The 14,203-nt window shown below is 35.9% G+C and overlaps 1 protein-coding gene across 1 annotated transcript in view; it reads left to right on the top strand.

Annotated features, from left to right (window-relative positions):
* The window catches only part of MSH4 (mutS homolog 4), a gene marked incomplete at its 5' end in the record, with an annotated part of 32,363 nt that extends 18,399 nt beyond the window's left edge, over nucleotides 1-13,964 (top strand). Inside the window, 12 exons of the mRNA XM_084291028.1 lie at nucleotides 1,082-1,156; nucleotides 1,472-1,536; nucleotides 2,010-2,179; nucleotides 3,601-3,737; nucleotides 4,176-4,279; nucleotides 5,073-5,197; nucleotides 7,035-7,235; nucleotides 9,525-9,643; nucleotides 10,176-10,304; nucleotides 11,784-11,958; nucleotides 13,054-13,142; nucleotides 13,491-13,964. Coding sequence (XP_084147154.1) covers nucleotides 1,082-1,156; nucleotides 1,472-1,536; nucleotides 2,010-2,179; nucleotides 3,601-3,737; nucleotides 4,176-4,279; nucleotides 5,073-5,197; nucleotides 7,035-7,235; nucleotides 9,525-9,643; nucleotides 10,176-10,304; nucleotides 11,784-11,958; nucleotides 13,054-13,142; nucleotides 13,491-13,676 — 1,575 coding nt within the window. The 3' untranslated portion in view covers nucleotides 13,677-13,964. The remainder of the gene's footprint in view (nucleotides 1-1,081; nucleotides 1,157-1,471; nucleotides 1,537-2,009; nucleotides 2,180-3,600; nucleotides 3,738-4,175; nucleotides 4,280-5,072; nucleotides 5,198-7,034; nucleotides 7,236-9,524; nucleotides 9,644-10,175; nucleotides 10,305-11,783; nucleotides 11,959-13,053; nucleotides 13,143-13,490) is intronic.
* Nucleotides 13,965-14,203: the final 239 nt, after the last annotated feature.

The raw sequence follows: 14,203 nt of genomic DNA, 5'->3' as shown, positions 1-14,203 counted from the left end.
AATTTCCTTTAAGTCTCTTATCTGAAAGTACAAGAGCATACAATGCAGTAGATATGCTATGTGATAATGACAACAGCAAAATTCTTTTCCAGATGTGTTAATGGGATATACAAAATAGGGTAGAATATATATGTAGGGGAAAAAAATCTTGAGCAGTACTTTCTGCAAGCAAAAATACTTAACATTCATTCATTTATTTTTTTAATTATGCATAAGGATTTAAATGTCCAACGGAGGGCAACAAAGATGATACAGGGCCTTGGAGCATCTTTTCTCTGAGGAAAGACTGAGAGACTTGGGTCTGTTCAGCCTTGGGAAGACTGAGAGGGGATCTTATCAATGTATCTCGAGTATGGGAGACAGTGGGATTTGGCCAACCTCTTTTCAGTGGTTTGTGGGCATAGGACAAGGGGCAATGGCCAAAAAATGGAGCATAGGAAATTCCGCACCAACATGCAAAAGAACTTCTTCACGGTGAGAGTGACAGAGCATTGGAACAGGCTGCCCAGGGAGGTTGTTGAGTCTGCTCAAGGCCCGTCTGGATGCCTACCTGGGCAACCTGCTCTAGGGAACCTGCTTTGGCAGGGGTGTTGGACCCGATGACCTTTTGAGGTCCCTTCCAACCCCTACAATTCTGTGATTCTGTGAAATATGTCAATCAAAACTATGTCAAACAAATTGGGTTATATGGTTTTTTAACATTTATGAAAAGGACCTTGCTTCTTAATTATGCATATAGCGGCTTTGAAAGAGTCTGTACGTAAGATGTAGGAGATTCAAAGAAGCCTTTGCAGCTTGGGTTAGTGAAATGTTCTCAGAGTTGATCATTATCAGTGGAGATGCAAGAAAAATATGTTACTGCTGGACAATTTACAATAGCAGGCAGTGTAAAAATTCTGTACATGTTTCTTATGCAGTTATACACCAAGCTGACAAAATGACCTTATAAAGTATTTTAGCAATGTTCCTTGGAGATTAAAAATACAAAGTTGTTAATAGTCACAATGTGAATTTTGCTTTATCTTAAGTATTTTCTTTAAACAGACATACAAACCTCTAATATTTGTAAAATTTTTAACAGGTTAAAACTGCTGAATCAAAAATAACTAACTTAATTTACCTGAAGCATACTCTAGAACTTGTGGAGCCCCTAAGAGTAAGCTCTATCTGTAATTTCTTCTTCTGTGTAATGTACAAACCAGTTTGCCCTTCTTTATACATGTTACACTGGTTAGATTTACTTTATATCTTGCAGAACACAGTACTGCCAATGTAGTCTGTCAACTCTTAAGCCAACTGAAAGAAAGTCCTTGAGCTCAATACTACTAAGAAATAGATTCGTGTTGTTATCTGAATATGATTTTATAGCATAGATTTACCTGCTCAGGTTCTGTAAGCTGCTTATCCAACTACTGTCCACCCTTTAAAAGTGCTATGAAAAGAATTAACTGTTTGTGTTCATATTGTACAGGCTGCTTTAAGAAACTGTAACACACCACTGCTAAAGGCATACTACAGTTCTCTTGAAGATAGAAGGTATTATGATGATAATTTTTTATCTTTGCTTATTTGTAGTTACAGGCATAGCTCTATTGTTTTGACTAAAAGCTGACATTAACTTAAAAACATTTTTTTTTTCAACAAACAAATGCAGGAGAAAAAAGCAAAAGCGTAAACTAACCACTGATACTGTAGTTACTGGTGAGCTATACTCTGTTAGAAATTACTATGAAAAGACAAAAGTAGTAGTTCCCTGTAGTCCTTATACTAATGCAAAAAAAAAATGTTGCTTATATAATTGAGAATTTATATGTCCCGAAGATTTGAATTCTGTTATCAATCAGACTTAGGTATATTTGTACTTCATTCTGAGGTGGAAATACCCATGAAATTTAGTGTTTGTTTTCAACAGTAGAAAATTTGCTTCAGTTATTTTTAATTTCAGAATGATTATGCAAATAAAAACTAAAATATTACATTGCTAATAAGTAACAGTACTAATATTGCAGGTTTGGAATTATACTTGAAAAGATTACAACTGTAATTAATGACGATACAAGGTACACAAAAGGATGCCTGAGTATGAGGACACAAAAATGCTATGCTGTTAAGCCAAACATCAATGAATTCCTTGACATAGCTCGTAGAACATACACAGAAATTGTTGATGACATAGCAGGTATTTCCAAACCAAAACTTTTATTTACTTGCAATTCAAAAAACGTTGTATCTGGCATACAGAAGCCACATAATCGTGTTTTATGACCTTATGCAGAAAATGTATTTAGTATTGTTATAAACTGGTCATCATTGATGAGTAACTAAAGACTTTAGATACGTACATTCAGATTCTCCGTTTGTAGGTAAAAACTCAATTTCATTTAAATGAGGGTGAACAATTCTGATTCCTTTATTTTCTCCTCTTTATTCTCTAAAAATACAGACAAGTTAAAGTATAATAATTATTCCAACTAAAACAATTCTGTATAAAAAATCAAATTATTTTTATTAACTTAAAATATCTCAGTACTTTCTTCTTTATATTTTGACCAGCTTTGACCTATCTGTGGGCTATTTTAGCGAACCTATTAGGAGTTGGAAAGTACAAATTAAAGAAATTTTAGCATATTATTTATTACTGTGCTTTATTAACCTTTGTGTTTATCCTTAATTTAAAATAGATGAAAAAATATCCCCTGGAATGGATTTTTTTATTTAGTTCAAAATTTTAGTTTTTAAATTTTAGTCAAAAAAAGTTTTAGTTTGATTCCTAACTAGAGGACCAGCTTTTTAGTTTTCTGTATAATTAGAAAAAATACAAAGTAACAGAAACTTTAGCATCCGTAATATGTTGTGAACCTCCTGTTTCCTTCCAGGATTATATTCTATATAGTACATGGTGAAAAATACAGATGTTAATGCTTTTTCTTTCCTAAACTTTCCAAAATTTGGTAGCTGCTAGGACTAAAGAGTGTGTTGACACTTGTGTTCCCCTTGCCTGTTTTTACTGTAGTCGATGTGCTTGGAGAAGGGTTTTTTCTCTCTTTTGTTCTTTACCACATTATATTCTAAGCAACTCCAAGACTGAAATATCCAGAATGGCTTATAACTTTGTTGGTCTACAGCATGGGTGCTTGGAACACAAAAGTGAACAAGCTTAGAGCAACAAGTATCAGGAAACACACTAAATAAATCCAGCCTTTCTTCTCAAAGGAATGCCACTATTTGCATTGTTCAGAAGTCCCATAACTTTGTAGTACATCTTATTCAATCATATAACAGTTTCCTCAACTCAGCTAGAAACAAGATTGATTTAAGGGTGGGATTATTAGTGAGGGGTGACAGACTGCTTAGAGTCATTTAAAGAACACGCAAATAGATCTGATTCCCCATGTTGTTTTTTTTCCCAATCCATTTATGCAGACAATTTTTTTTACATTAATACGTTAATTAGATCCCGTAGATCCACTTTTAAGGCCTTTAGTCATGTTACTTACCTGACATGTTCGACCTGTGTAAATCACTTCCACAGTTTGTGCGTATAAGTGTGTATGCATGCGTGTATGTAATTTGGTTCAAATCTTTATTTGTGATACGTAGGTATGATAACACAACTTGCAGAAAAGTACAACCTACCAATGAAAACAAGTTTCAGTTCTGCTCGTGGATTTTTTATCCAGATGAATGCTGATTGTTCAACGCTGCCCAGTGGCCAACTTCCTTCAGAATTTACAAAGGTATCTGCACTAGAAGTGTTTTCTTCAAAATAGTTCTGAATGAGTAACTTATATAAAATGTATAATACACTAACACAACACGTATTGAACAGTAATTTAAATAATTAAAATAATTTAAGTGAATATACCTAGAAATAAATGAAGGTGTAATTGATATATTTTTTATAACCATGCTATTTTTAGCTAAACTTAATATAGTAAGAAATATGCAATTACATGCAGTTACCTTGTTTGCAATTATAAAGTTTTGTATCTTGCTGATAACTGCATTCTTTTGCGAGGATTTTTTTCCTAAGTAGACTTTTATGAAACGAAGCAAGGCATTATTTTTTTCCCCCTTTTTTTTTCCCCCATATTTTTCCCAGTTTGGTTTTTAGAAACTGTTTTTGGCTTCTGATTATGTGGCAAGTTCTTACTGTTGGTTTGAATTCCCCACAGATCACTAAAATGAAAAACACATATAGCTTCACTTCAGCAGACTTAATAAAAATGAATGAGAGATGTCAGGAGTCCCTGAGAGAAATATATCACATGACATACTTGTAAGACCATTTAAAACTAGTAAATGTTTGTGCTAACAGCATTTATTTTATCCTATTAACAGCTAATTACATGTTTTCTTAACGCTACCTTTTTGTTAAATTATGGTTACTTACAGAAATAATCCAAAGTGACACTGATCAAGTATAGTACCTGAGAGAAAGGAAGGAACGTGGTATTAATTGTATTAAGATGATTACAAATACATAGGCATTTATTTAAAAATGTAACCTTTGTAATTATTTTTATGGATGAATTATCTGCATAAAATGGCACAGTAAATGTATTAATTTTTAATGGTGAATCATTAATTTTACTCACTGTTGTATTTACAGTAGAATTACCTATATCTGTATTTTTGTCCTTGCTGCACACTGTGTTGCTCTGTTGTTTCAAAAGACTTACTAGGTGTAACATTTCACGTGAATTTTATGAAAATTCTTTTTAGAAACCACGTTTGTTTGCATGAAGGCATAAGGGAATTAGAGTCATACTTGAGATGTTAATAGAATATACTTGACTCTACGGCTATATTTTTAGTTAATTCTTCATGAAGCTTTCTTACAAGCTGTTGGTATTTGAGCTATGTGTCTTGTGTCTGATAGCAGTAATTAATCTGATGTTATTGTATAAGATCTTAATATACTTCAAAGAAATTCACATATTTGCCTGCATTTGATAACCTCACATCCTAACATATGGAGTATGAACATTATCAACTGTTGCTTTATTTCCATAAGGTGTATAAAGTGACACTAGGTACTGTACAACAGCTAAATCAGTGTCTTATTTTAGAATCGTGTGTAAGCTACTGAACGAGATCTACGAACATATTCATTGCCTATACAAGCTGTCTGATATTGTGTCAATGCTGGACATGCTGCTTTCATTTGCCCATGTCTGCACTGTTTCCGACTATGGTAAGTTTCTTGTTTGATTCTGTCATAGGCCAATTAAAGACTCTCCTGCTGCAGGATGTCCATGTTATTTGTCTGGTTCTCCAATTGCTAAGCCCATGTCATTTATTCTATTTATATAGGTCTCAGTAGGCTCTAAGTATCTTGGTCTATCCTTGCCAGTTTTGTGCTGATACTCTTCCTATTTCCATCCATTGGAAATGCATTCTGCCATTTAGATGCTGTAAGCCTTCATAGCCAGTCTTTTCAAATTAGCCAGTTTAAGTGTATTCTTTTCAAAAGTATGTCGTCTGTGAACGTGCTGAGTTTACCCTTCTGTTCCAACAGGACACAAGATTATATTAACGAGGTCAGCCTTCTTATACCTTTAGACAAAATAGGGGGCTAGCTTCTTTATTTGCTTCAACTTTTGTAACACTTTTACATATTTTTGGGGAGTCTTCTAAGGAATCCAAGATTGTGTGCTTACTTGCATATTATTCACCTCTTGGGTCAAAAGTTTGGTCATACTGCATCACTGTGTCATTCTGCTTCCCACCCCATTTTTGCAATGTACAAATGAACTCATGGTCTTCAATTAGTGCTGACCTGAGATACCTATCTGTACAACCAATGCAAACCTGAGGTACTTATCTAGAGTACAATGCTGTGTAGATGCTAAATCACATCAGGTCTGGAAAGCCATCTCAGTAAGTGTATTAGCTCATCATTACTGATGCTGCTCTGAAATTTCTGGTACAGGAGCAGAATTTGTTTACTTTGCAGTATCGCAGTGATTCTTTATGTGCAGATGATTCCATTCAGTAACTGGTACACTTGAGTCATTACAACCTTTTTCACACCAAAGGAATCAGAGCACAACTGTACTTCAGCAGTTAATAATGAATACATGTATAAAGCTGCTTTGCTTCTCCTGTAAATCTGTACCTGCCGTTTGCACTGACAGGCTTGAATGCGTATCTGCCCAAAGAAACAGACTGTCATTTGTAGCTTTCAGTGTCCTGTGCCACTTGACTCTCTCTCTTCTAAATCATTAAATGGCTAAAAGCTACACATGGTAGTTGAGTTCCTCAACGCTGAAACTTGAAAACCTGCTTTGGCATTTCTTTCTCGAAGGTTGTTCCATTTAAACAGATAAGCTATTTTAACAATACTTCCTTGTTAGCCTGCAGTACTGCCATAGAAGTAGACAGAGAGGAGGCATGAGAAATGAATAGGTTGAGAAAAAGACTGTTTGGACAGAAACACATACAGATAGTCCCAGTATCAAATGGATCTACATAGGCATGGTATATACATGGATTATCAATATATTATATGAACAAAAATTAAAGGCAACTTCCTTGTTTCCTATGATTATCTAATAGTATATATGTATTAGTAACAGGTAGAGTTCATGACTTCCCTGTATTTTTTATGTTCATTTTTATAATTTATTTTTATTCTGCTATATAGTAGATATAAAAATGAAACTGGGTTCCACATTCTCCATTTGAAGTTTCACTGTTTGTATTTTTCTTTATTACTGGAATTCTGTACTACTTACCATGCAACACAAACACTATCTTAATTTAGAAATAAAGTGTTAGTTATGGGATTCTTTTTGTTGTAATAAATCTTGAGGGCTGAAAGACGATCAGAATCTATATCTGAAAATAGCTGGTAATTCTTTCAAGTGCTCTATCTTAGTCTTGCTGACTACAGGAAAGTAAAAAATAGGGAATCAGGACCAGAGAGTTTGACTTCTGTAAGAATGAATTTATTTCAGAACACTCTAGTTTAGTAACTTAAAGGTTTCCATACTAACTCTATAAAGCTTTATATCCTTTTTCTCTTTTAGTTCGTCCAGAATTTACGGATACTTTAGCGATCAAACAGGGATGGCATCCCATTCTTGAAAAGATAGCTATGGAAAAACCTGTATCTAACAACACATACCTGACAGAGGGTAGCAACTTTCTCATTATTACAGGACCAAATATGAGTGGAAAATCAACCTATCTAAAACAGATTGCGCTCTGTCAAATTATGGCCCAGATTGGTGAGTAAGACTACACCATATTTGTAATCTTTTGCACCACTTTTATTGGTTTCTTGTTAAAAATAGAATTATTTTTGAAGCTTAATATTTCAGTTTCAAGAATAAGATTATATCTAAATAGGAAAATATAATGTTTAGTTCTCTTGATGGGTGGGCCATTCAGTAAATAAGGAATTGGCTTGAAGGTTGCACCCAGAGAGTAGTGGTCAGTGGTTCTATGTCTGTCCAGGTGGAGGCCAGTGATGAGTGGCGTACCTCAGGGGTCCATCCTTGGGCTGGTACTGACTGTTTAATATCTTTATCAATGACGTAGACAATGGGAGTGCACCCTCAGCAAGGTTGCAGATGACACTAAGATGAGTGGTACAGTCAATACAACATAAGGAAGGGATGCCATCCAAAGGGACCTGGACAAAAGCTTGGTGTGCCCACGTGAACCTAATGAGGTTCAACAAGTCTAAGTTCAAGGTGCTGCAGCTGGGTCTGAGCAATCTCAGACATTAGTACAGACTGGGAGAAGAACTCAGTGAGAGCAGCCCTACAGGGAAGGTCTTGGAAGTTATGTTGGATGAAAAGCTTGGCATGAGCCAGAAGTGTGTGCTTGCAGCCCAGAATGCCAAGTGTGCATCCTGGGCTGTGCCAAAAGAGGAGTGGGCAGCAGGCTGAGGGAGAGGACTGTCCCCCTCTATCTAGGTGGCCCTTGTGAGGCCCCAATAGGAGTACTGCATCCAGGTCTGGGGCCCCCAGCACAAGAAGGGTTTTGATCTATTAGCACAGGTCCAGAGGAGGTTACAAAGTTGATCCAGAGGACTTGGAACCCCTTTCCTATGAAAAAAGGCTGTGGGAGCTGGGGCTAGAGAAGAGAAGGCTCCAAAGTGGACCTTATTGCAGCTTTTCAGTACTTAAAGGGGACTATTAAAAAAAGATGGACTTTTTGGATTCTTCTGGACAAAAGAGCAACTTTTTGCTCAATCAGATGACAGGACAAGGGGGAATGATTTTAAACTAAAAGAAGGGAGATTTAGATTAGAGGTTAAGAGTAAACTTCTTCTCTCCGAGGGTGGTGAGGCACTGGAACAGGTTGCCCAGAGAAGTTATGGATGCCCCATCCCTGGAGGTGTTAAAGACCAGGTTGGATATGGCCCTAGGCAAACTGATTGAGCGGGTGGTATCCTTGCCCATGGCCGGGGGGTTGGAACTAGATGATCTTTAAGGTCCCTTCCAACTCAAGGCATTCTGTTGTTTGTTCCTGCCAGCTCTTGTTTTGCTGACAGAGAGCACTGCAGAGTTTTGTGTCTGCTTGTGGAAGCTTACATGGTCACCTATATATGGAATTGTGCCTGGTTTGTCTTTAGGAGGAGCACAGTTATGTGCTTTCATTTCTTCGAGCACCCTAACCCTGTCTAGCCACCTTATGCTAGATTAATAGCACATGTCCTGGAAGTAGGCTGTGTATGTGTTAAGTCATCCAGGAAGAATAGATGAACCCAAGGATACCTCAGTTATGTGGGGAAGCATTCTTGCAGGCAAGCAGAATTAATAGATAAATGATAAACCATTTCTTCAAATAAAAGTAGTAATAAATATTGCAAAGTTCTATCTCTAAAATTATGAAAGTAAAATATCTGTAAAGTCTCACTATCAAAGCCTCCTCCCTGTACTTTGGACTTTTTCGTGATTCTTACCTTGAAGGTGAAGAAGGTAAGGCCAGTAGCACAGGAGAAAGACTTTAATAGGCTGACCCTAACTACTAGATTGAATTTACTTCGCGGTGCAGAATAATATTTGTTCAGTGTGTGTTTATAGGTGTAATCCCAAACAGCATGTTCTTCAGGAATTACTCTCAGAAACATGAGTTTAATATGAATAAAGTCTGCAAAGTCTTCTGGCAAGCTTCCTGTTCTTTTCTATTCTATAAAACTAGTAAGTCTCTAAGTCTGGTAAAGCAATATGAATCTTGGTTTACAAAACTAAGATTTCGTGGTGTTAGTATCACAATGTCTACAGAAATGTAAATTAATTCTACAGTTCATTCCCACTTTTGCATTCATTTAGACTGACACACAGCTTCAGGCATGTGATTTCTTAAGGTTTTGCTGATCAGATTCAATTATGGTATCTTTGTAATACTTTTTCTTACGAAGTAGTGGTAGAATATAATCCTACAAAACTTTGCAGAACAAGATGCATTCTCTACAGTGCATAAGGACCAAATGTAAAACACTGATGTATTCAGGCAAGCTGGCATTTGTCACGCTGATATGAGAAAACTCTTCCCTTGTTTTGTAGGTTCTTACGTCCCAGCAGAGTATTGTTCTTTTCGAATTGCGGAGCAAATTTTTACCAGAATAGGTATGGATGATGATATAGAAACAAATGCCTCAACATTCATGAAGGAAATGAAAGAGGTATTAAACATAGCTAATCCAGGGGCCAGGGCCCATTTTTACTGTTAATCTGATTGAAATTGTACTAGTATATTTCTACTGATAGAGTGTATTTTAGAAACAGTACAAAAAATCATCTTTAATCTCTTACCTAAATGAGAAACTACAGAAAACATGCATATCTTAAATAAAGATACTCCAATTTGGGTAAAAATCGGTGTTCCTTTGGACACTAGTTCCAAAGTTTTCTTGTTATTTCGTGAGCCTTACAGAATTATTTTTCTAAGCCTAAGCCTTCTCACTTTCTCTCCCAAACTTTTGGGAGATTTTGAGGAAAACTGATATGGTCAATGGAAAAAAGAAAGAGTGCTGTAGGACAAATCTTTGCTTGTTTAGAATTCATAGCTATTTGAAAGCTGTGGAAAAAAAATGGATCTGATGATTTTCTTTTACATTTAAGTTTTATCTGAATAATACAAACTATTCCTATTAGTAGCAGAGTTTTAAAAAAGATGCATTTCTAGGAATGATAACAAATTTAATATTTTCCTAGATAACATACATCATACAAAACGCTAATGACAAATCACTCATCATAATTGATGAACTTGGCAGAGGTACCAGTGCTGAAGAAGGTATTGGCATTTGTTATGCTGCCTGTGAATACCTGTTGAATTTGAAGGTAATTCTGAAAAAAAAAAAAAAAAATGTTTAAGCCTTGTAATTATTTTATCATACTGGAAGCAAATCAGTAATCTCTCATAACTGTACTTAATTTTTTTTTAGGTATTTCTTGCCTACATAAGACTTTTTTTGTAACCAATGAATGCAAAGAGATATGGTGATAGACAAAAAATGCTGATATAATCTGCACTTCTGTTCACTGGTCTCGTCTCTTTACAACTTGCTTGGAAGCTTGCTTTCTTATCTAGAAAAAGGCTAACCCAGTCTCTTTAGTTTTGCTTAGTATGTATATATATAACTTTGTATGCTTAACCATTAAAGCTGAACCTCTTTACATGTCTGTTATCTTACCAATGGTTCTTCCATACAACTTAAGAATTGATTATGGAGGTTAGAGGTTTGTTTAGAAAAGTGGAAGATGATTTTAGATGGGTTGGAAGTTTCTTTTATTACTAGTAACCTCTATTACTAGTTTTGTAATCAACCTCAGTTTGTTGTCAGCTTTTTGACACACATAGATTCAATTTCTTGTCAGAGTTTTATTCAGAGTACTTCTGTGATTTGGTCTAAAAACACACACATTTTCTGTAGCTTGTACTACTGGAATAGCATTCCCTGAAAATATTAAGGCAACCATTTGACAGTCGTTCAAAATAACCCAAGTCAGATTTTAAAAGCATCATGGATTTTGTGTTACTTCTGATGTTCTTTTCCTTCTATTGAGAAAGGAGTGGGGGAATCCTGAATGGGAAAAGATATCCTTGCCAATGATAGAACTCATGGCTTATTTTTTTTTCATCTGTTTATTATTTTAGTAATTTAAAGATGGCTTTTCAGAATTGTGGAGGGAAAACTGGACATCTGAGAGATCATTTTTGTTATTCACTGTAACGTAGAATCATAGAATGGTTTGGATTGGAAGGGAGCTTAAAGATCATCTAGTTCCAACCCCCCTGCTGTGGGCAGGGACACCTCCCACTAGACCAGGTTGCTCCAAGCCCTGTCCAGCCTGGCCTTAAGCACTTTCAGGAATGGTGCATCCACAGTTTCTGCGGGTGACCTGTTCCAGTGTCTCACCGCCTTCTAAGGGGAGAATTTCTTCTGAATATCTAATTTAATCTACCCTGTTTTAGTTTAAAGCCATTACTCCTTGTCCTATCACTGTACTCCCTGACAAAGAGTCCCTCTCCTGCTTTCCTGTAGGCCCCTTTAAGTATTGAAAGGCTGCTATAAGGTCTCCCTGGAGCCTTCTCTTCTCCATTCTCAACAAGCCCAACTCCCTCAGCCTGTCTTCGTAGGATAGATGCTCCAGCCCCTTGATCATCTTCGTGGCCCTCCTCTGGGCTCACTCTAACAGGTCCATGTCTCTCTTGTGCCGGGGTCCCCTGAGCTGAGCACAGTACTCTAGGTGGGGTTTATTTATTAAAGGATCATTTCAAAAATAAATTCTTTTTTTTTTTTTTTCCTTCTTATTTAGGCATTTACATTGTTTGCTACACATTTCCTGGAACTGTGTCATATAGATACTTTGTATCCCAATGTGGAAAATTACCATTTTGAAGTGCAACATGTGAGGAGCAGTGCTATAAAGAAGGAGAAAATCGCGTACACTTACATGCTCTCTAAAGGATATACAGAGGAAAAGAACTATGGTAATGGATTCCACTATGACTCTTAATAGAAGACTGGACAAATTGAAGGATTGTGAGTCAATAAAGAAATGAATGAGTGACAATAAGGTATAACTATGTTTTAAAGAGTTACGGAAATCCGTATGTTTCCAAATGCTGGATTCTGTAGTTGGATCTGTGATTTAAGTGACATTTAATCAATAGGAAACTAGCTACACATGATTATTGCAAGCCAGTGGTGACTGAAGACTCCAGATTATTCCAATCAGGTTTGAATTAACTAGACCTAAACTGCTTCTTTATCAGTATTTCAGCTGTAAATTTATTTACCTTTGGCAGTACAACGTCTGTTTTGGATGCTACAGGCCTAACTCAGAACGAAAAAAAACACATATGTTTAGACAGCGTTCTTAGAGAACAGGAGACCTGTAGTAACTCAGTATTGCTTTATTGTCATACTCGAGCAAAGTTACATTAAAAAAAAAGAAAAAGTGCAAGATCTATTCTTGGCCCTTTCCATTTTTAACCCTACAGTATTAGATGTAGGATTAGTGTAGACCTGATGAAGCACAGAATTTCCTCTCAACAGCCAGGGCAACAGGCAAAATGAAAAGTGAAAAAATCATATTAGGGCAGAAAAAAACACACATTTTTTTTACCCTGAGTACCTGACACCTTGACTGCTGGCAAGAGTGTAGAAGTTGGAATGTGACATCCATATCCACTAGATGCCCAGATTCAGTGGAGAGCACGTTTAGCACAATCTCAGTATTTTGCCAGCCTGCCAAACTGAAAAACTAAACAGAGAAAGCTATTACCACCACTGTCTCATTTTTTTCCTTTAGCCTCTGATGTATCAAATCCTGCCCACTTACTGACAGCAGCAACTTTATGTGGAAGTGTATTTTAGAGACACCATTACAACAAAGTGTGCATTTGGCACCTCTCAAAACAGTATTGTTTTGAAAAAGAGACCAAAATAGAAAATTTATATTAAAATATTTTTAATGAAACTTTCACCCTTTAAAAATGAACTCAGCTGATTCTAGTACACATACTGTGAAGGATGGGGAAAGATTTTTATCTAAAATCCTTATTTGTATTTTCTATGTTTAGGATTAAAAGCTGCAGAAGTTTCCTCTCTACCACCATCCATAATTTTGGATGCAAAGGAAATCACAAATCACATTGCAAAACAAATTTTGGTATGTAGTGGTTAGTTATACTTTAATTCATAGTTTTTATAAAACTGTATATTTTCACTGTTTCTAAAAGGCTACAGAATAAATGCTACATCAGGTTTTATGATGATAGATGGCATCAAGAAAGTAAATCTTTTATTTCTGAAACTAATTATAAGAGGTTATACTCAGATCACTGTTAGGTGACAACACAAATCACTCCTTATTGTTAAAGGAGCATTAGATGTAATGTTGGAGTTCAAACCAAGAAACACCTGATCAGAAATAGGTTGGAAAATACACTATTGGTATTGTAATGACAGAACGTAATTAATTTCCTATTTTAATGCATGTGTATGTTTTTAAGAACAGCACCAGCAGAAAAGCACTCCTGAGATGATGAAACACAGAGCTGTATATCATTTAGCAATGAGATTGGTTCAGACTGCCAGAAATTCACGATTAGATTCAGACAGTTTGCGAATATATTTGAAAGGTTTGAAGAAAAAGTATAAAGCCAGTTGTCCTGCAGCTGAACGAAACGATGAACAACAGTAATGTATAACGCAGGCTGTTTTAATAATTTTTGACTGCAAGAAGATTCTGCTTTTTTTCCACAGTATTAGAAACACAGCTTCTTGTATGTCTATAACTTCTTAATTCTTAGTCTAAATTATACTCGCTACCAAAGACCGTATTCTTTGTGTTTGTTTTTTTTTTGTCACAAATAAAAGCATTTACTTTGTATGTGAAACAGTTCTTTTTTGATAGCAATTATATTTCTTTCACTGTGTTAGAGACAAAAAGTTATTTAATTAGCCATTTCTACATTATATATGTGGTATTACAGCTCTTACATCTGCTTCCAAAGATTTTACCTAACAAAAAGTAGTCCTTGAAACAGACTGTCCGCTTGTCTTTCACAGACACGTTCTGTTTGCACTGTTGGATATGCATGTGCAAATCCTGTTGCTCCCTGCTCATAGAGGGTTCTAACTCTCTAAATCATTGTTTAATGCAACATCAAGTAACCAGTCCAGGACTGCTTTTTCTCCAGAACTCGGCACCGAGGACTTTCTAACATT

This window comes from Netta rufina, assembly GCF_964035555.1.
Source record: "Netta rufina genome assembly, chromosome: 8".
Classification (NCBI taxonomy): domain Eukaryota; kingdom Metazoa; phylum Chordata; class Aves; order Anseriformes; family Anatidae; genus Netta; species Netta rufina.
This window is presented reverse-complemented; position numbering and strand designations above follow the sequence as displayed.